This window comes from Pleurodeles waltl, chromosome 8 (assembly GCF_031143425.1).
Source record: "Pleurodeles waltl isolate 20211129_DDA chromosome 8, aPleWal1.hap1.20221129, whole genome shotgun sequence".
Classification (NCBI taxonomy): domain Eukaryota; kingdom Metazoa; phylum Chordata; class Amphibia; order Caudata; family Salamandridae; genus Pleurodeles; species Pleurodeles waltl.
The window spans coordinates 1,538,011,604-1,538,034,507 of NC_090447.1; the positions used below are offsets into that span (position 1 = coordinate 1,538,011,604).

General features: G+C 49.6%; 1 protein-coding gene across 1 annotated transcript in view; it reads left to right on the top strand.

Moving 5' to 3' along the window:
* Positions 1-313: 313 nt before the first annotated feature.
* Positions 314-22,904, top strand: part of CASQ2 (calsequestrin 2) — a 116,972-nt gene continuing 94,381 nt past the window's right edge. Inside the window, exon 1 of the mRNA XM_069202980.1 lies at positions 314-1,842. Within this exon, the coding sequence (XP_069059081.1) occupies positions 1,606-1,842 (237 nt within the window). The 5' untranslated portion in view covers positions 314-1,605. The remainder of the gene's footprint in view (positions 1,843-22,904) is intronic.

The following is a 22,904-nucleotide window of genomic DNA, read 5'->3' on the forward strand; positions in this document are numbered from 1 at the left end:
GCTGCTCTTTATAGTGGGGTACAGTTTCTCCTCGCTGCTTGGTGAGACGGATCCCCCATTACTCTCCCAAGTTCACACAGAGAGTGTCTGGTCCTCGCCTCCCCACTGACCCCCCCCCCCCCCCCACCCCCGCCCTCCCGGACCACCAACGCACATCTGCCCATTCTTCCCCCCGGGCGGGTATTTTTAGCCTGTTAACAACTGCTACCTAAAAATGGAGAGTCCCTGCCCCCCCCCCTCCCCGGGTGGGATGTGGGGTGGAGCCCGGGGGGAGGGGTGGGCTGTTTGGGGCTATGTACGGGATCTGGGCCGGGCTGCAGGCTCGCCCTATTCTTGTATGGACATTGTGTGCTGCTGGGGGGACCCTGAGACCCCATCCCTGGCCCTCTCACAGCCAGCAGCGCCCATCACTCGCTCTCCCTCTGCCAGGCCTGTCCCATGAGTGTCCGAGCCAGTGAGGGTCCCCTGCAGCCGGGTGAGTGAGCCTACCCAGGAGATGGGCAAGTGAGTGACTGCCACATGCAGCTGTGTGTCTGTCCCTGCACACACTGAGTGCCCGTCACATGAAACAGAGTGAGTGTCTCCCTGCATCACACTGAATGCACGTCACATGAAACCGAGTGAGTGTCTCCCTGCACCACACTGAGTGCCTGTCACATGAAACAGAGTGAGTGTCTCCCTGCATCTCACTGAATGCAGGTCACTTGAAACCGAGTGAGTGTCTCCCTGCAACACCGTGTGTGCCTGTCACATGAAACAGAGTAAGTGTCTCCCTGCATCACACTGAATGCAAATCACTTGAAACCGAGTGAGTGTCTCCCTGCACCACACTGAGTGCCTGTCACATGAAACAGAGTGAGTGTCTCCCTGCAACACAGTGAGTGCCTGTCACATTAAACCGAGTGAGTGTGTCTCCTGCAGCTCAGTGGGTGCCTGTCACATGTAGCTGAGTCTGCCCGTCCCTACAGCTCAGTGGGTGTATGTCCCTTGAAACTGCCTTCCCCTGGGTATCTGCACGCTGAGAATTAGTCGCTTGTACACTGAGTGTCAATGTCTTCAGTGTCGAACGTTTGATTTCCAGTCTCTTAAGTGTGGGTCCCTTAAGTGTCAGTCCGTTAAATGTCAGTGGCTCCAGTGTCGAGGTGCTATTAAGTGCCTGTCCCTGAGAGCTGCTATAAGAGAGGGCGCTCTCTGTCCGCCCTTGGCTGTCAGTCTGACCCTGGACGCCAGGCGAGGCTGTTACCTTCAGCTCCCTTGAGTATCCGAACACTGAGTGCCAGTCAGCAGTGCCTGCTCCCTGAGGGTCCACTCCTTGAGTGCCTGCTCCCTGAGGGTCCCCTCCTTGAGTGCCTGCTCCCTGAGGGTCACTCCCCGAGGGTCTGTCCCCTGAGTGTCTGTCCCCTGAGTGCCAGTCCCTTCAGTTTACTGTCTACCCCCTTAGTGCCTCACCCCTGAGTGCCCACTCCGTGAGGGAGTGTCTGCCCCCTCACTGTGACCTGAGAGTCCGCTCCCTGAGGGTTCACTTCCTGAGTGTGTGCCACCTGAGTGTCCGCTCCCTGGAGGTGGGTCCCTTCAGTGTTGTGCCCTCACCCCCCAGTAGGTGCCATGCTGGCCTCGGGGTCCCTCCTGCTCGCCCTCCTCCTCCTCCCCACGCTCTGCCCCGCAGATGAAGGCCTGGACTTCCCCACCTACGACGGCAAGGACCGCGTCTTGGAGCTGAGCGAGCGCGCCTTGAAGCAGGCCCTGAAGCGCTATGAAGTGCTCTGCGTCTACTACCACCATCCCGTGGGGCCCGACAAGCTCTCTCACAAGCGCTTCCAGCTGACGGAGATGGTGCTGGAGGTGAGTGCGGCCCACCTCGAGGAGCTATGCCTTGTGACGTGTTCTGAACACTAGCGCCTTAAGTGCTGTCCTCGCATGTTGTGCGCTATACTCCTGTTGTGCTTACATCTCTTATTTTCTGGTGTTTTATAGTACACATTGCTGTGTTATATGATGGTTTTGGTATTCCTAGAGCGCCAAGTATGCGAGTAGAGCCTCGAGGCGCTTTGGGTAGCTGGAAGGTTTATACTAGAATATCGATCGTTAATTAACAATCATGCTACTAAAAAACCGCAGCCTGGTCTTTTAAAATGTTGTGTCCAGAATCTCGATCTCCAATATAGCGCTAATTGAGCGCCAAGACACACTCTGAGTAGCCGCGCGCCTTACAAAACTAATCAGTCATTCATCCGGTCATATTGCAGTTTGCTAGTCCATGGCTTGGACACAAAGGTCCAGATTTACAAGGCCCTAGCCTAGCGCCTCCTTGCGCCACACTAGCGTATTTTTTTTACGCTAATGTGACTCAAGGAGGCAATTTTTCCTCGCCATATTTACAAAGTGGCGCAATGCATGCATTGCGCCACTTTATGCCCCCTTCTACCACATTATGCCTGCTTTGGGCATAATGTATGGAGGGGGCCGTTCCTGCTTAGAAGGCCCTCAAAAACGGCACAGGGAAGTCTACAAGATTTCACTGCGCCGTTTTAGGCACAATTTTTAACGCCTGCTCAGAGCGGGCATTAAAGTGACGCACCCATAGTAACCTATGAGCCTCCTTGCACTTTGCTGCACTAGCGTCAACATTTTTGGGCAAAGTGCTACAATAGTGTCAAAAATTCAGAAGCTATTGGCCTATCGTGTGGCACGGTGCGCCATGTTGTAAATACGGCGCACACATGGTGTTGTTAGGTGAGGCAGGGGCGTCGCAAGAAAACGGGTGCACCAGTACTTGTAAACCTGGCCCGATATGTTTGCAGCGGGGTGTTTTTGTGACTTCTGGTAACGGTTCTGTTACACACACCCTGACTGGTCGTCTGATGTTGTGTTTCTGAGGTGTCTCTAGGTTTTCAGCCGTGGCTTCTTCACCAAGTTGCGGTGTGTGATTGTGTATTGGAGAGGTGTGTCCCAGGACTGGATTGGTTGTGTCTACACATCCTAAACCGGTGGGTGGAGATACTGAGGCCCAGATTCACTAGAAAATGAAGAAGCGATACGCTGCGCCAAATTTGACAGCGCCACGCTCCATCATTTTCAAAATGCAGGGATGCTCCGTATTTAACAGAATATGGCGCACCCCTAGGTTTCCCCCTGCGCCGGCACTAAATTTGCTGCTAACCGCCAACGCAGTCACCCTTGCGCCATTGTGCAAGGACGGCTGCGTTGAGGTTTCAGGAGCAACCACAGCACAGAGACCGCCCTCCTCACTGCTACAGATGACATCCGCTCGCTCCTCGACAGCAACCATACAGCAACCCTCATCCTACTGGACCTATCGGCCGCCTTCAACACGGTTTCACACTGCACTGCACCCTCCGCTTCAGACACCACACAGCCACCATCCATGGAAAGGCCCTACAATGGATATGCTCCTTCCTGTCTGGCCAAACACAGAGTGAGACATCCCACCTTACCTGTCAGAACCTACGGAGATCAGCTGAGGAGTACCACAGGGATCATCGCTGAGCCCCACGCTCTTCAACATCTATATGGCTCCGCTCACATCCATGACCAGGAACCACAGGCTGAACATCGTCCCCTATGCTGATGATATCCAGCTGATCATCTCACTGACCAAAAACCCTACAACTGCCAAGAAGAATTTCCACAATGGGATGGAAGCCATCGCTGCCTGGTTCAAGGACAGCTGTCTCAAGCTCAACTCTGGCAAGACCCAGATCCTCATCCTGGGACCATCCACATCAGCCTGGGACGAATGCTGGTGGCCATTGACCCTCGGACTCCCACCACCCTCACAAACCTCGCACGCAACCTTAGCTTCATCCTGGACTTATCGCTCACCATGACACGCCAAATCACCTCAGCAGTATCCCCCTGTTTTCACACACTCAACTTCTCCAGAAGATCTACAAATGGATCCCAAAGGACTGCCGCAGAACCGTAAGCCATGCGTGGTTACCAGCAGACTCGACTATGGCAATGCTCTCTACGCCGGCACCACCCAGAAGAACCCCGAAGAAACTACAGCACATCCAAGATGCCTACGCCAGACTCAACCTGGACGGTCCCCAACGCAAACACATCACCAGTCACCTAAGAGACCTCCACTGGCTTCTTGTCAAGAAAAGAATCAACTTCAAACTCATCGTCCATGCATACAAGGCCTTCCACGACCTAGGACCCACCTACTCAACCACCGCATCACCTTCTACTACCCCACCAGACATCTGCAATCCGCTCAACAGGCACTAGCCACCGTACCACGCACACGGAAGACCTCGACTGGAGGAAGATCCTTTGCCTGCCTCACAGCAAAGAGCTGGAACACCCCGCCCTGCACCTCAGGCAGTCGCCATGCCTACCTCAGTTCAGGAAGGACCTCAAGACCTGGCTCTTCAGCTGAAGCACACAAGACAAACCACCACAGCGCCTTGAGATCCTTACCGATAAGTAGTTGTGCTCTGTAAATCCTGATTAGATTTTGATTTGTGGAGATTGTTTTTGTGCAGGCAGTTATCCCTTCCTGCACAAAAACAGTCTTAAATGGTGACTTGCTCTTTCTGCAGATTGCAGCACACATAGAAAGAGCATAAAGCGAGGAAAAATGAAAGCAGTTCTCCTCGTTAAGCCACTCTAACGCCACCCCTGAGGTGGCATTGGATTTTGGGGCTGCCTCAGGTTTACAAAATATCGTAAATCTGAGACATGTTCAAAATGCAATGGGTGTTGCTGTGACACGCCCACAGCAACAGCCATTTCACGCCTGTTGGTCCTGGCCCTTTTTGCAGGGTCATCCACAAACTTTTTTCCTCTTTCCTCTTATTTTTTCTGACTAGTTTTTGTTGGCTTTAAGACTCTGGGCACTTTACCACTGCTAACCAGTGCTAAAGTGCTTATGCTATCTGTATAAATTGTATTGGTGATTGGTTTATCCACGATTGGCATATTTGATTTACTAGTAAGCCCCTAGTAAAATGCACTAGAGGTGCCCAGGGCCTGTAAGTCAAATGCTACTGGTTCAGACCTGCCACGGCAGTGTCTGTGTGTGCAGTAATAACCTGCCAATTCGACCCACTGTACCCACTTGCCAGGATCAAACTTTCCCTTTTTATACATGTAAGGCACTCCTATGTTAAGCCCTAGGTAGCCCCATGGGCAGGGTGCAATATATGTTAAAGGAAGGACATGTACTGATGTGTTTTACATGTCCTGACTGAAATACCGCCAAATTCAGTTTTCACAGCTGCAAGGCCTATCTCTCTGATAGGTTAACATGGGGACTGTCTTTACATATCTTTCAAGTGTAGCTTCCATTTGGGAGCAGATAGAGATGTGGAGTTTGGTGTCTCTGAACTCACAATTTAAAAATACAACTTTTGATAAAGTTGTTTTTTGAATTGTCAGTTTGGAAATGCCACTTTTAGAAAGTGGGCATTTTCTTGCTGAAACCATTCTGTGACTCTGCCTGTTTGTGTATTCCATGTCTGAGTCAGACTGACCGTTGGGCTGTTTGTAGGTCCCTACTAGACAGTGACACAAAGGGAGCTGGGGTGTAGCCTGCATATCCTAATGAGCCATCTCTGCTAGAGTGGCAGGAGGAGTAGGCACTTACACCTGAATGGGCTGTGCCTACCCTCACACAATGCAGTCTCCAACCCCCCTGTGTGAGTCTGGAGCCAGGCCTGAGCAAGGCAGGATCTTGTGAACAACAGAGACTTCCCTTTGAAAGGGGTATAAGTAGTGGACTCAAAACCCCAGATTTTCAGATTACTTCTGGACCCAGAGGAACCTCTGCCAAGGAGAAGAGCTGAAGAGCTGGAGGAGGAGTACTGCCCCTTTGTATGTGACTGTGCTTTGCTGGTTTGGCCTATAGTTGCTGCTTCCACCTGAAAGAGGACAAAGACTGGACTTTGTGGTATATTCCTGCTTGTGAAGAATCTCTAAGGACCTGGATTGAGCTTGCCTCCTGTTTTGAAGTCTCAGGGCAATCAAATACTTCATCTGCCAGCACCTGGACTCTCTGCTGAGACTCCTGCTCTGCCAAGTGGTGTCCTATCTAGTCCCTGGGCCCTTGAAAGGAGAAGCTGGTAGAACAAGGACTGAAATCCACGCATAGAGAGCCATGTGGGTAAAATTTCAACATGCCACCTGCAACGTGGCTGTAAGAACGACGCCCACGCGCCTCGCGGCTGAAATCGACGCACCACTTGCATCACAGTTGGGAAATCGACGCATCACCTCCATCGCAGCTGGAGAAACAACCCAACACCTGCTTGTGGCTGCTGAAAACTATGCAAACCCCACGCAGGGAGGTTTTCTATCACTGTGCGGCCGAATTTGTCATGCATCATCGCTGGCCGTGAAAATCAGCATAAACCTGCACGGACCCGAGGTGCTTAGTCCGGAAAACGATGCACGACCTCACTTGTGAGTGAGAAAACAACACATCACTGACTTTTTGGACCCACGCTCACCCGTGCGGCTTTATTTTTGACACAAACCAGATACTTTGTGTAACAACATTTACATTGTTTTCTATGGAGTAAGACTCTTTTTATTAAAAAAAAGTCTTGACATTACTTGTGTATGTTGGATTTTTGTCGTATTGGTCTTGTTTGATTTAGATAAATATTAGCTATTTTTCTAAACTGGTGTGGTGTCCATTTTGTAGTGTTTGTTACTGCATTATTGCATGTGTTGATACAAATAGTTTATACATTGCCTTTGAGATAAGCTTGACTGCTTGTGCCAAGCTACCAAGGGGTGAGTAGAGGTTATCCTAAGTGTGTGTCTCCATTACCCTGACTAGAGTGAGGGTCCCTGCTTGGACAGAGTGCAAACTGACTGCCAACCAGAGACCCCATTTCTAACACTGGTGATCAGCGGTGAGGCTAGGACTTGTATTTGTACTTGACATACAGTGATTAAGTGTACACTACTGTTTTCAGTACAGACCATTACGCAATCACATGCTGTTTTTAGGGTTGAGCGTGCAAGCGCTCTAGCCTGCTGTAATCTCTCTGTGGGCTTTTAAGCACACCCACCACACGCCCATCCGTTTAGTTGGTTTGTGGGCTTGCGTTTTAAAAATTGCTTGCTTTCAATTGTGAAAGGCATGCATATGTCATTCCTTTTCCGGTGTACAGACCATTACGCAACCACATGCTGTTTTTAGGGTTGAGCGCGCAAGCACTCTAGCCTGCTGTAATCTCTCTGTGGGCTTTTAACCACACCCACCGCACGCCCATCAGTTTCGTTGGTTTGTGGGCTTGCCTTTTAAAAATGTCTTGCTTTCAATTGTGAAAGGCATGCATATGTCATGCCTTTTCCGGTGTTTAGCCCTCCTCGAGCGCACCGGCTAATTATTGAAAAAATACGAGGCTCCATGTTTTCCGTATGGCTTCTGCACTACTTTTTTTTATTTCCTGTGCAGTGCTATCTTGCTGGGCAGTAGTCGAGCGCTTTGAATGACATCGACCCTGTTACATGGCTAATTGCACATTTGCCGATAAGTTTGACTGCAAGTGAACTTCTGTTTCCTTTTGTGTATTCCTTCATGCTCATGGCGTGGCGTTTTAAGTCAGCTCGCTTATGTAAAACTATATTACTTTCCATTTTCTATTTATGTGGCAATAAATGTCCGGCTAGGACTTTACAATGCTAATAGCTCTAAGTCGAGCAAATGCGAGACCCATTGCATCGCAAATGCTTGCTTTCCTTTTATGTTCTGTTGTGTCCTCCTGGGGGTATTGGGACTTTTTGGATTCTGGTGTTTGGTTGCACCTGTGAGGCCTTTGCAGAATGGAAGTCAACTTCTGGCACCTGGAGATCTATACAATGAGGGAGCTAAAAGGTTTCTGCAAGGAAAGGGGTCTGGCTGTGAAGAGAAGGGCCCACAGGTGGGTTCTTGAGAAAGCCCTGTTTCAGTATGAGATGAAACGCTCGGAAGCCAACATACCAGATGATTCTGAGGAGGAGGACTGCTCTGATGAGGAGGGCAGTGGCCCTGAGAGGGAACAGGTGAGAGAGGAATGAAGTCGAGCTTGTGAGCAGAGGCTGAGAGAGCAAGACGAAGAGCTTGAGAGAGCTGAGGCTGAGAAAGCCTCAGCCCAGGAAAAAGGAATGTCTGTAGCTCATGAACTGAGCTGTGAATGGCTGAAGCTGGAAGCCCTGAGCGCTGAGTCCAGTTCACATGCCGGCAGAAAAAGTCTTATATCCAGTACTGAAGAAGTGCGCATGCCCAGGGACTTGGTGCCCGACCTGAAGGAGGGGGTTAACACACGCCAGGAGGTTCAGGGGTATGAGGTAGATCCAGTGATGCGCAGGGTCCCTGAGGTGGATTGGGGGACTGGCATGGGAAGTCATAATCCTAGTGATGGAAGGGGCACTCTACTGGCTCTAGGTGAGAGTGACAGGGAGAGGGGTACCCCCCAGGTAGGAGCCCTGGTTATGGAGTGTGGAGACATCCCAGAAGAGTGTGGGTTGAGTGTCAGGGACAGTCAGGTACCGTCTCACCAGTGTCAGGAGGGTGATGTGGGGTGCTTTTTCAAGGATGAATCACTGGGTGGTTGGGTGAAGGGTACTGTGGTTAATTCATGTGAGGGGCTGAGTGATGTAATTGCTGGAGAGCATATGTCTGGTCCTTATTTTCCAGAGCTACGCCAACACCAGGTGGAGTGTGAGTTCTCTGACCCCAGGGAACTTACACTGGAGGCAAACCTTTGGGTGAGTACCAGAGAGTCTGAAGAGGCATTTGGGGGGGCTCCTGAAGGGAGTGGTCTAGGTATTTCCCAACCAGGTGAGGTGGGAATGGATTGCAGTGTCCCAGGTAGGTCCCAGTGTAGTGGGATGGGTAAGGGATCCTATGTCCAGTCTCAGAAGAGAGGGAATGGGGGGTGGGCTGAGTCCCAAGATGCGCGAGATCCAGTCCCAGAACCTGGAGGGTTCCATGAATGACCGCCAAGAGGGGAGCCTAGCTTGTACCATAGGGCTATCTGCTGAGGGGGACCCCATAGTATCAGGAGAACTTGGGGAGACGGCTGTCACCAGCGTCCCACCAGTTCTGGTGTCCGGCACTACCACTCCTAGTGAGGGGGTGCAGAAGTCCAGACAGAGGGTTGAGAGGGGGTTATGGCCCCAGTGGAGAATCTGGAGGGTCAGGGGTCAGCTCTGAGGTCAGATCCACCCAGGAATGATCTTGGTGATACCATTTCTGGGCTGGGAGGATCCAGGCTCTGACAGATGGGCAGAGGTGAGAAGACCGGCGCCAGGCAGACTCTAGTGCAGCCCTTAGGGAAGATGTTTCCATTGTGGGGGGTAGGTGTGCTCCCCAGGAAGTGCTAGTGGTTCAGTCTGAGGGTACTGACCCTAGGCTGGAAGGTCACGCGCTGGGGGTAAACTCTTGCCCAATCATCCCCCCGGTGTGACTTCTAAGGCTACTCTCTGTGGTGGGGGGTGCAGAACCCTGAGAGTAGAGGCAGGGGAGGGGGAGACTCACCTCTGACCCTGTTCAATCAAATGGTACAGACCCTGGGTTGAAGGGCCAGGTTTAGGGTGCCTCCCCCTGACCTGGAGGAACAGGTAACTGCTAACAGTGTTCCTACCATGTTGCCTTCTGGGGGACAGCTCCAGGTGGGAGGGAGCAGAGCCCCAGAAGGGGGGGGGGCAGGGAAAGGGCTGTCTTGCCCCTGACCCCTACCTGGCCTAAGGGTGTAGACCCTGGGCAGGGGGACAAGTGTCAGGAAGCCATCCCTGCACTAGTGGGAGGATTGTGTAGGACTGCTTCCTTAAGCACCCTGACAATACTGGATTCTGGGGGGAGGAGGTGGCACTCCTAGTGGGGAAGTGCAGGACCTCAGAAGGAGGGGTAGGGGAAGGGAAGCCTCACCCCTGACCCCGGTCCAACCTGAGGGTACAGACCCCAGGTTGGCAGGCCAGTTGCAGGATAACATTCCTGCACTGGTGGGAGAATTGTGCAGGACGGTTTCTACAAGAACCCTGACAATTCTGGACTCTGGGAGTACTGCTCCTAGTGGAAGGGTACAAAGCCCAGAATGGGAGGGCCAGTGTCAGGCTGCCATCCCTGACCTGGTTGAAGGGAGAGTGGACAAAGGTGCCAGGCCCCTGGGGTTACTGCCCCCACTCTTCAAAGTCACAGTGGTTGGAGAGCCCTGGAAGGCCTGGGGCCTAGCTATCATCCATGGCAGCTGTCAGTGGCCACTGTGACTTGCTGTCCTGGTGGACAGAGTGGACAGAGTTCCCCTGGAGAGGGAGAGGAGTCACACCTGGGGGTGGAGTGGGTCACACACTGTGTTGTATACTGGTTTTGTCTGCCCCCTGGGATACATCTATGGGCAAAGTAGGGTTAGGTGCTACACAGAGGGTATCCACAGGTGAGGAGAGGGGTTCCCTATGGGTTAGTTTAGTGGGCCCTGAGAGGATGGATAGAGGGATCCAACTGGGATCAGGAAGACGTAGAACTGGAACATGCCCCTGCTGTTGCAGGGCAGGGTCCATGTTCTATCGCCCCAATTAGGGAAGTACATCAAGGTATTGATTGGTCTCCCCTGGCTTCAGGCTGGTGGGGGTTGTGCTGGACCTGGCCATTTTTGCAGGGTCATTCACAAACTTTTTGCCTCCTTGCTTCTATTTTTTCTGACCAGTTTCTGTTGGCTTTAGGACTCTGAGCACTTTTCCACTGCTAGCCAGTGCTAAAGTGCATATGCTCTCTGTATAAATTGTATTGGTGATTGGTTTATCCATGATTGGCATATTTGATTTACTAGTAAGTCCCTAGTAAAATGCACTGGAGGTGCCTAGGGCCTGTAAGTCAAATGCTACTAGTGGGCCTGCAGCACTGATTGTGCCACCCATATTAGTGGCCCTGTCAACATGGCCCAGACATGCCACTGTGTGTGCACTGTTAAACTGCCAATTCGACCTGGCAAGTGTACCCACTTGCCAGGCCCAAACCGAACCTTTTTATAAATGTAAGGCACCCCTAAGGTAGGCCCTAGGTAGCCCCATGGGCAGGGTGCAGTGTATGTTAAAGGAAGGACATGTACAGATGTGTTTTACATATCCTGACAGTTAAATACTGGCACATTTGTTTTGCAAGGCCCTTCTCTCTCATAGGGTAACACGGGGGCTGCCTTTAAATATCTTTTAAGTGCAATTTCCCTTTGGGAGCAGATAGAGATCTGGAGTTTGGTGTCTCTGAACTCACAATTTAAAAATACAACTTTTGGTAAAGTTGTTTTTTAAATTGTCAGTTTAAAGATGCCACTTTTAGAAAGTAGGCATTTTCTTGCTTAAACCATTCTGTGACTCTGTCTGCTTGGGTATTCCCTGTCTGGGTCAGACTGACAGTTGGGCTGTTTGTGAATCTCCACTAGACAATGACACAAAGGGAGTTGGGGTGTAGCCTGAATATCCTGATGGGCCATCTGGGCTAGAATGGAGGGAGAAGTGGTCACTTACACCTGAATGGGCTGTGCCTTCCCTCACACAATGCAGTCTCCAACCCCCTGGTGTGTGTCTGGGGCCAGGCCTGGGCAAGGCAGGATCTTGTGAACAACAGAGACTTTCCTTTGAAGTTTGCCTACTTCAAAGGCAGAAAAGGGTATAAGTAGTGGACCCAAAAACTCAGATTTGCAGATTACTTCTGTAACCAGGAGGAACCTCTGCCAAGGAGAAGAGCTGAAGAGGAGGAGGAGTACTGCCCCTTTGCCTGTGACTGTGATTTGCTGGGTTGGCCTGCAGTTGCTGCTTCTGCCTGAAAAAGGACATTGTGGTATATTCCTGCTTGTGAAGAATCTCCAAGGGCTTGGACTGAGCTTGCCTCCTGTTTTGATGTCTGTTTTGATGTTGCTGGGCCATCAAAGACTTCCTCTGCCAGCACCTGGACTCTCTCCTGAGACTCCTGCCCTGCCAAGCGGTGCCCTATCCAGTCCCTGGGCCCTTGAAGGTGAAGTTGGTGGAACAAGGACTGAAATCATTGCACAGGAAGCCGTGCTGGATTTTTTTTTACGCAGCACCTGCAATGTGGCTGTAAAAGCGATGCGCCACCCGCCTCGCAGCTGAAATCGACGCACCACCTGTATAGCAGCTGGGAAATCGACGCATCACCTGCATCGTGGCTGAAGAAACGAAGCAACACCCGCTTGCGGTTGCTGAAAAGAACGCAAACCCCACGCAGCGTGGTTTTTTATCACAGTGCGGCTGGATTTTTCATGCATCATTGCTGGGCGTCAAAATCAATGTAAACCAGCGTGGACCCGAGGTGCCCCATCTGGAAAAGGATGCACGGCCTAACTTGCGAGTGAGAAAATGAAGCGTCACTGACTTTTTCAACGCACGCTTGCTCATGCAGCTCTATTTTTGACGCAAACCAGGTACTTTGTGTAACAACAACATTTCCACTGTTTTCTATGGAGTAAGACTCTTTTTATTTTAAACATTCACATTGTGTATGTTGGATATTTATCATTTTGGTCTTGTTTGTATTGTAGTTTTCTAAACTGGTGTGGTGTCCATTTTGTAGTCTTTTCACTGTACTGTTGTTGGTACAAATACTTTACACATTGCCTTTGAGATAAGTCTGACTGCTTGTGCCAAGCTACCAAGTGGGTGAGCAGGGGTTATCTAAGTGTGTATCTCCATTGCCCTGACTAGAGTGACGGTCCCTGCTTGGACAGAGTGCAAACTGACTGCCAACCAGAGACCCCATTTCTAACAACGCCCCTTCCACACAAAGTGCTGCGTGTGAACGGGCCATATTTACAAGGTGGCGTTAAGCCACAAAAAGTGGCTCAACACCACCTTGTAAATACAGCCGCATGGCATTGCACTGGAGCGTCACAAAAAAATGACACTCTGGTGGCAATAGGGCCTTGTAAATGTGGTCCTCAGTGCATAGTTTCTGTCTACATGCGGTGTATGAGTTGTGTTACACGTTGTCTAAAGTTGCAGCGAGTGGTTCTGTGTCTTTGTGATGTATGGATTTGGTGTTGTGTCTAATGAGTTCTGTGTTTGTGACTCAGTTGTCTTCAAAGAAGTTGCTGAGATTCTCGTGCCTGAATTACGTGTTGAATGTATTCAGAATGTCCTATCAAGTATTGTTTGTATATTTTTGTGTTGGGCGATGCTGTTCTTTGGCTTTAGATTATGGTGATAAATAGTGTGTCCAGTTGTGCTTCTGTGTTGCTTAATTTGATAACTGGAGCTACTGTAAATGACTGTTAATATAGCGCTGTGCTGAGGGTGAGACATGCTCAGTACTATGTTGTAGGTAAGTGTGTGCAAAATGTGTGTATTTTGCTTTTGTGTACTGATGCAAACCTTTTGGGAAATGACTATGAGTAGGCGGAACTCAGAGTTTTACTCTGCGGAATTCTGCAGCGGTCCATCACACTGCTCATGCGCTGTTCATGTTGATTTTAGCACCAGGAGTTTGTCCTTTGCTGTAAAATCTGCACGAACGCCACCACGTGGCGTGCCACAGGGTGATGCTTCTTTCAGCCAATGGCGTAGATTTTCTACTCGAGCGGCAGCTTTCCCAACAAGAGCAGCAACTTTCTCAACACAAGTGGTAGCGACCTGCCACACCCACCTGCATTGAGAAATCTCAGGCACTCTAGTGCTCGTTTTTTCTCGCTCGCACTTGGTAAAGCCGGGTGCGAGAAAAACTCCGCCACACGATGGTTGGCAGAGTTTTTGCCAAACTCTGTGCTCCAAGCAGAGCCCAGAGTGGCTAAGACTCCACAAACTCTGCCAGCTGAACCGAGGTTACCACCCTAATTACCGAAAATGGAAACCCGTCAGCAATATATTTTAGTGTGAAAACCACAAGCCACATGAGCAAGAACTACTCATGTTATGACCATTCGTGTTATTCCCACGTGCTCAACATAAAACCTTGCTGTGAGAAACATTTAATTCTACACAGTGGCGTAATTTAGGTAAATCTGCACAACAAGGTTAGCACAAAGTTCTGACTGTTACACAAATTACGCTAGTGTAATTTACATTTAGTCACCAGAGGCTGTAAGGTTGTGTGTGTTCCTAGGTGACAAGTGCAGGGAGCACAGAAACATCCTGTTAAATGGGAGTTCTTGTCTGCACTGGGTGCATGGTAGCAGTTTCCTATAATTTTTGAGTTGTGTGTTTTTGATATCTCTAGTGGTGAGTGCTCGTGGAAGGCCCTGCAGCTGCACTGTGTTGGATGCATGAAAGTGTTTTGTCTGTTTTGTTGTGTTAATGGGCTGCATTTCTTGGTGACAGGTACTGTTGGGAGCCCAGGAGGTAGCCATTGGCATAACCAAACTTGAGGGGGCCCCCTTGCAAAGTACATGGAGGCCCCCCTCCAGACTCACTCAGGAGCTCTAAGTCCAGGGCACTGCAATGAAGGCCCCCCCTGGAGCTCGGGGGCCTCCCCACACCACAGGGTTGAGGGGGCCTTTGTTACGCCACTGGAGGTAGCTGGCCACAGTGGGCATCTTAGCCCATTGCGATGTATGTGGTGCATTTCTGTGCTGTGTGTTTTGTTGGATGTAGAAGTAGACTGTGAGATCCCTGGAAACTGCGTAAAACCAAAGCATGCTCTAGAAGACATAGATCTCGCCGGAAGGAATACTCCATCACAAGCGTGACAGATATCCCATGCACTGTATTACGATTCCCATAGGATATAATGGGATCGTGCCATGGCGGGCGGGATATTTGTCACATTCGTGACAGAGTATTCCCCTCTGTCGAGATCTAAATCAGGCCCATAGTATTAGAGATGGGTATCTCGGCTGATTGTCAGCGACAGGGATGGCTTTCACCGAGGGGTTGTGAGAGACATCAAATAGTCAAGAGCAAAGCTTCAGGGTTTTATGATGTCCTGGCAAAAAAACATCTCCTTTAGTCACTGCCACCCAACTATCAAATGAAGTTATATGTAGCACCGCCAAGAGCATCTGCTCCCACTTTCTGTAGCTCCGCAGGGTTATAGGAGTAACGTGGGAACCACACAGAACATGACGTCACTTGCCTCAGCCACCTGTCCCGTGGTACACCTGGCATTGTGCCACCCCTCCACTCTCTGGCCATCCCTTCTCTCCTCATCCAAAATTAGGAAAATAACACCTGTCACCCTGCCTCATGGCGCTCAGCATTAACAGTCCCTCCCCCTCCCAAATACAACTATAAAAAGAAATATTACCTGGCCTCTTGCCACCCACTTCACCCACTCAGGCACCATAAACCTCATACAAATTGAGTTACACAAAACGTGGTATCCGGTTTACCGACCCACACTAACCTTTCTTTAACCCTAGCCTGCCTAAATATAAAAGAGATACTTGTCCTCCCGCACCCAATTACCCTCTGTGCTTTCCCTCGCCATCGCTGCTCAAAGCCAGTGTCCACTCTCCGTGTGAAGACAACAGCTCTATAGGAAGTGTTCCTTGGAGCTGCATGTTTATCTCCATCATGAGGGTCCGGAGAGCCCTACAGGGCACAGAGAATCTGGTGGCAGGTGTGGGTAGGGGATGATCTGCATTCTCCTGCCTGCCTTTGGTCCATGGAGACCAGAGAAAGGTGGAAGAAATTGTGTGATACCACCAGCCACCACTTCACCATCCATCTTGCTTAAGTTTGTAGAGCCCCATGAGAGACGAAAGATGCAAGTGCTTCCCTCATGATGCAGCAACAGTGGGAAACAATCCTTGACTGACCGGAGCTACCACCCTCAGAGAGTTGGTTGTACAAAAGTAGTAACTTGGTTGATGCATAAAGTAGTGTCTTAGGCACTGCGTAGCAATGACAAACAACAGTATTTACTATGGATGCTGGCTTGTAACCAATCCAGGATCTAGGGAAAGACCTAAACATTTGAGACATAATTCCCTTGTCTAAAAACATTAGAACGAGGTGAGGTTCAGATGGCGATACTATTAAAAAACACCTTGCCAAGACCACCGATAAGATGAACAATGTAATGGGGAGGGATCGGGAGAGGGCTGGTGGAGGGCAGGAGCACCACACCAAACACTAAGGGCCTTATTTAGATTTTGGGGGACGGGTTACCCTGTAACAAACATGACGGGTATCCGGGCCACCATATTATGATTCCCATGGGATATAATTGGATCAAAATATGGTGGATGGGATATCCGTCACATTTGTGGTGAAGTAACCCCTTCTGCCAAACTCCAAACCAGGCCCTAAATATTGTAGCCAGGGATCTCTGAGACTTGACAGCTAACCTCAGCTTGGCCACTTTACTAAAAGATGCTGACAACAAACACTGCATTAAAGTTCAGGGCACAGCAACCACCACAGTAGTATTTCCCTTGGAGAAGAGCCCACCTCACCATCGGAAGCACCTCTAGAGCCACCAACCCGCTGTGGTGTGGGGTGCATGTTGGAAACTGTGGGACTCCATCACCTGGTTTTAAATTTCAGCCCCACCAGAAATCCAAATGTGTACTCTTGGGCAATCACTTTTTGATTATATTGACTCAGGGAGAAATCTGTCGACTCACTAAAATGTGCTGCAATGGGAACCTTATTGGCCTTTAAAGAAGCCATCAGTGCTGCAGGTTCAGTTCTCTGATCTGGGGAAAAGTATGTGGAAAGTTATGTTCTCCGTACGCCTACAGCCTCACACAAACGTAGAAGCAGGCTCAGCCCAGGTACTGAACATCAAGGATATATTCTTGGACAGCCCCTACTGTGGTTTTCAATTCACACATGATTATGAGTTCATTATGACTGTTCTAATCTAAGGCTTAAAAATAGGTTTGGTTGTTCTAGATGGGGCTTAACCCAGCTCAGTTCAGGGCCTCCTGCCTGCGGTCGGTATTCATGCTCCACAATGAGTGACAATGGGTATCTGACAAGGAAGCAAAGCAGCTTTAACAGTGAACACGTGACAGCTCAACAGGATTCATGTGGAGACGGTCAGGATCTCAGGACAGAGGGATGGGAGAACCTTCAGAACGTTGGGAGACCTTTCCATGAACCATATCTCCTTCCAGAGCTAAGGGAACCCACAGCCCAAAGCTGCTGCCAAGTGAAAGGTATCAGCAGCTCCAGGTGGAATCCGTCTTATCGGGGAGCAACATCATCGCAGGGTGATGGAAGCCGATGCACAGCTTTCTGCAGTGTTCTGAAGTGTTCTCCATCAGGTAGTACATGACCATACGTCTGCCATACATGTGGCTTGCAGCAGGCACAGCAGATGGACAGTTCTTCTAGCTGCAGCGCAATGCCATATACAGGCTGATGTAAGGATTGACTTGGCTTCGAAGTACATGCAGAGTGTTTTTTGATGCAGGTGGAGGGTCATCGAAAACAGTCATCCCCTTCTTGATCTTTGTATTTGAGGACATGTCATCAGCATCTTCAGGGATTCGGTCTTTTGAGGAGGGACACAAAAGGGTTTCAATTGCGATCCAGGAGGCAGGGCCTGGCCACAGCTAGACCACCCAGTGTCTGTGGTGTAGGCCGGTCATAGATATTTACTTGTAGCTAACAAAGCACTTGGTATGACCAAGTTGGCCTGATTTCCTCTCTTGAACAAGATCTGGAGATGCACCTGTAGGCTAGATTTTAATGTTTGTGTCTTAAGTGACGCACTCGAGGATCTTTCTACAAACTGTATCATCGATAATTTCTAGAGCTTTGCAGATGTTGATCCTTTCTGTTCCGCATTAGATGGAGAACATCTAGTTCATGAGTGTGAAGAAGGAATCCTGTGATTTTGAAGAACTCTTGAAAACACGTAGACCTATGTCTAACAGAAAATGGCAGAGAGGGACCCTGCACCAAAATTGGCAGCACCGCGCTCCATCATTTTCACAACGCAGGGATGCGCCGTATTTAATTGAATATGTGACACCCCTGTGTTGTCCCCTGCGCCTACACTAAATTTGCTGCCGAGCACCAACGCAGCTACCCTTGTGCCATGGTGCAAGGATGCTTGCGTTGAGGGGAAGATTGTTTTTGTGCAGAAAGGGACAAATTCCTACACAAAAACAATCTTAAATGGCAATTTGCTCTTTCTATGTGTGCTGCATGATGCAGCACATATAGAAAGAGGAAAAATCGAGGAGAAATAAAATCATTTCTCCTTGTTGCGCCCTGCTAATGCCATCCCTGGGGTGGCTTTAGATTTTGGCGCTGCCTAAGGTTCACGTAAACTCATAAATCGGGGCAGTGTCAAAATGCAATGGGTGTTGCTGTGGCACGCTCACAGCAACACCCATAGCACGCCGCTTTCACGCAAAGTGCTGCGTGTGAAGGGGCCGTATTTACAAGGTGGCGTTAATCCACAAAAAGTGGCTTAACGCCACCTTGTAAATACGGTGCAGGGCATTGTGCCACCGGAGCGTCACAAAAAGTGACGCTCCAGTGGCACTAGGAGTTCTTAAATGTGCCCCTTAGGGTCTGATTTAGATATTGGGTCATGTGTATCTCCACCATAACGGTGATGGGCATCCCATCCGTCGAAATCTAAATCCCACAGGACATAATGGGATTATATTTCGGCGGACGAGATATCCGCCACCATTGTGACAGAGTAACTAATCCGCCAATATTTAATCCAGGCCCAGAGTGCCTGTGTTTGGAGGGTGTCAGGTCAGCTTATTGCTTCATGCTGGTCCCTTTTGAAGGCCTGGTGAGTCCTGCAAAGGCTTCTTTGTGGAATTGTATGGAGTGATGTGACCTCCATTCAACCCTTATTCCAGAATTACCCAATTGTTTGGTGATCACACCTTAGCTTGTTTCCAGCTCCTGATAAGGTTGTGTGATAGACGTGCACACGGTGATGGGCAGTGTCCTCATGAGACCCATCTCCGAATAAGGACCAGTGGTACACAGAGGTCTGAGATCAGGTATCCTCTTCTTCTCTTGGCAGAGTCATCCTTGCTGAACCCTGCGTAACTCCTTTTGTTTCACTCTATATCTGGACGCGACCCCTCTGTAATTTCTTGCCTCCCACCCTTGTAGCATTCTTGTAACCTGCTCTTTCCTGCCCTGTGAGTAACAGGCACCTTGAGCTGGCTTCCTTCCCATCTGCTCATCCCTGTCCTCAGACCCGGACAGACCAGATACTTATAGAAGAGGTCTCTTCCACCGCAGGACTCTGGTTACCACTGACCGAGCCACGTGTCGCAGTTTGTGGTCACTGATGTCCGGCTCGGCTGTTGTTCCACTTCATGATTTCATCTTCTTGCTCTCTCATGACTTCCACACTTTAGGAGTATAACCCCTCTAACATAAGTCCACTACTTCCAGGGGCCACTACACTTAGGGTTCAGCATCAGAGTTACCACTGCTGATCATGCCACTGTATAGAATAAGCTAATGTTATGGGGCTGCAATAGGGTTGGTTAGTTCACTTAATTATCTTAATTTAATTTAGGTATGTGGTTAGCATTAGGGATACATTGTTTCTTGTTTTACAATATAGTTTATTTCAAATTAAGTTTGAACCATCTGAGCCTTCAAAGCATTTCCAGAGGCTGGGGGAGGCTACCCCTCCCATGTCTGTATCACCTATTTCCAAAGGGTGAGGGTGTAACATCCCTCACCCAAAGGAAATCCTTTGTTCTGCCTTCCTGGGCTTGAGCTGCTCAAGCAACAGGAGGGCAGAAACATGTCTGTGAGGTGGCAGCAGTTGGGGCTCCCTGGAAAACCTCAGAAGGCTGTAACTGCAGTACTGGGGGTCCTCTAAGGAGCCCCCAGAGTGCATGGAATCATACAACCAATACTTGCAAAAGCCTTGGGCTATGATACCAACATGTTTGATACCAAACATGGCCATATTCAGAGTTATCATTGTGAAGCTGTACATAGGTAGTGACCTATGTCCAGTGCACGCATAAAATGGAGTTCCAGCACTCGCAAAGTCCAGGAAAATGGTCCTGGATGATGTGGGGGGCATCTCTGCTAGTGCAGGGGTGTTCTCATACACAGGTACTCTGCATCCAGCCTTCAGGGTTCGAAGGCTTGGTATATGGGTGACCTATAAGTGATCTGGTGCAGTGTAAATGACTGTGAAAGGGTGCATTCACCATTTCACACAGGCTGCAGTGGCGGTCCTGTAGAAGCCTTTGCATGGGCTCCCTATGGGTGGCAAAAGAAATGCTGCAGCCAATAGGCATCCCCTGGAACCCCAATGCCCTGGGTACCTAGGGACATATAAGAGGGCCCCAGTCAGCCAATTATGAGTGGAATACTCTTTTAGCAGTATCCAACAACCAAATTTAAAGGGATAGAGCATTGCACTGGGGTCATGGTTAGCAGGATCCCAGGGCCAGATGTAGGTAGACAGCAAATTTCGACTTGCAATTTGCGAGTCCGAGCGACTCGCAAATTGCAACTCGCAATTTGCAATGCAGAAAGGTGTCTCAGGCACCTTCTGCGACTCGCTATGGGGTCGCAAAGACCCACCTCATTAATATTAATGAGGTGGGTCGCAGTTTGCGACCCCATAGCGAGTCTGGGCACTCACAGGGATGGTGGCCTGCTGGAGACAGCAGACCACCATGTCCGTGACTGCTTTTAAATAGAGCAGTGTTTTTTTTTCCTATCTGCAGCCCGTTTTCCTTAAAGGAAAACGAGCTGCACATAGAAAAAAATACCGAAACCTTTTGTTTCGGTTTTTTTCAGAGTAGGCAGTGGTCCATAGGACCACTGCCTGCTCTGAAAAAATAATTTTGTGATCATTCACAAAGGGGAAGGGGTCCCATGGGGACCCCTTCCCGTTTGCGAATGAGTTACCATCCACTTCAAGTGGATGGTAACTGCGAGTTGATTTGCGACCGCTTTTGCGGTCGCAAATCAACTTACATCGCGGTGCGAGTCGCAAATAGGAAGGGAACACCCCTTCCTTTTCGCGAGTCGGAAACGCATTTTGCGAGTCGGTTCCGACTCGCAAAATGCGTTTCTGCATCGCGTGCAGGCATTAGCGCCTCGCAAACGGTGTATTTCACCGTTTGCGAGGCGCTAATGCCTTGCTACATCTGGCCACCAGTGACACAGTCAAACACACTGACAAACAGGCAAAAAATGGGGGTAACCATGCTAGAAAGAGGCTACTTTCTCACACCACCCCACTGAATAAAAACCATCTAATGATCTCAAACCACGCTGCAGCGCAAACAAATGGTACGGTCAAAGACATGGGTGTAATGGTTTGCATTTGCACAGATTGCTTTTCCAGAGCCATGCCTTGGTAAATTGTGAGGAGCTCTCAGGTGCTAGGCCTGGTGCTCACATGCGGCCACATCTGGTCTACAATAACCGATGTTACTCTTTTAGCTCTATGCTCAGCCTTATTGGATGTGATCAGCTTTGTGGACTTTCTCTACCTCAGGGTCCATGCTTTTAGCAGGGCTGACCAGGTGGGTTCTGCCACGTGTGAGTGTCCAAAAAGTGATGTATGGAATGATTGAATTAATCTCAGCCACTGGTAATTACTCCAGCGGCATCCCAGTCCATTGTTATTTTTCACACCATGCCACCTCCTTTTGGACCCAGTTATATGCAAATCAGTCTTGACCCCGCTCCAATTGGAGGAGTCCCGCTAGCCCTCCCTAAACTGGAAGACAAGCAGCCTACACCACCCATCTTGGCCTGCTTGCGTTCCGGTCCAGAGAGGAAATGGCCTGGCAGTTCGGGCTGGACTATTGGAAAGTGGCTGGGTTCAAGCTGAGGGGGCATGGTGGGCAAAAACAACAATGGACTGGGATGCGGACCAAGTAATTACCAGTGGCTGAGACTACTTCAAGCAATCCATCCATCACTTTTTCGTATAGTATAGTGTGTTGCCCAAAGTGCGCTGGGTATGTCCAGACGTGCACAATGTGTCACTGGAACCAAGCTGTGCCCGGCTCATGAGCCCGATAACTAGGGCAAAACCAGTCCTGGCTTCCTTGTGTTCCAGGCCAGGGAGGACCTGGCTAGGCAGGTTGGGTTGGACTGTTCCTATTAGAGCAGGGTGCAGACTGGTTTGCTCATGGCTCATCCAAACTGAGGAGGCTTGGTGGGAAAAATAACAATAGGCTGGTATGCGGCCCTGAGTAATTACCAATGCGTGAGATTAATTCAAGCATTCAACACATCACTTTTTTGCAAACGTTTGTGTGAGTGTGAAGCTGCTCAGTGTGAGAATGAAATCCCCTGAGAGTTCATTGACGGGTGACATCAGTAGCAGATTTGCAGACATATCTTCACACTTAGACCTGGTAACTGGAGTTGCAGACAGGCTCAGCACTGCTCGTCCTGTGAGCTCTTGTGAAACAAAGCACTGAACTGGAGACTGTCAGCAGTCTGAGAGGACAAGATTAGACCTGTCATCATCTCATGGACCTGTGGCATCGCCAGGGCTTGCATGGGACGTGCTCAAGCACACTGAGTCAGAAAGGCAGGCCTGGGTGAGGGCAGATGTAGAGACTGCTGCATTTACAGTGAGCTTACAGTGGGGCTAAGGTTGGAAAGTGAACTTCAAACTTCTACCAAGTCTATGCCACAATGATGCCATGGCCATACTAGTGAAAATACAGCAGGTCCCCTCCCCACAACCCTGACTTCCCTCTGTTAAAATGTTTGTGTTTTCTTTTCCAAAAATATTCATCTATTCCATACAGTATCCTGATTGATTGATTGGGCATCGCTCCGTAAATTCAGTAAAGGACTCGAGACATGGCTGTTTGAATGAACAGAGCACCGCGAAGCAGAGAGCAACTCCAGCGCCTTGAGACCCTCACTGGGGATTTGCAGCGCTTTATAAATCCTGATTGATTGATACTCAAAAGTGAAAATATCTGTGAGTAAACATAAAGAGAGCATACAGAACCACCTTACTTACGTATAATGTAAGAAGGGTTGCTCAGATGGAACACAAC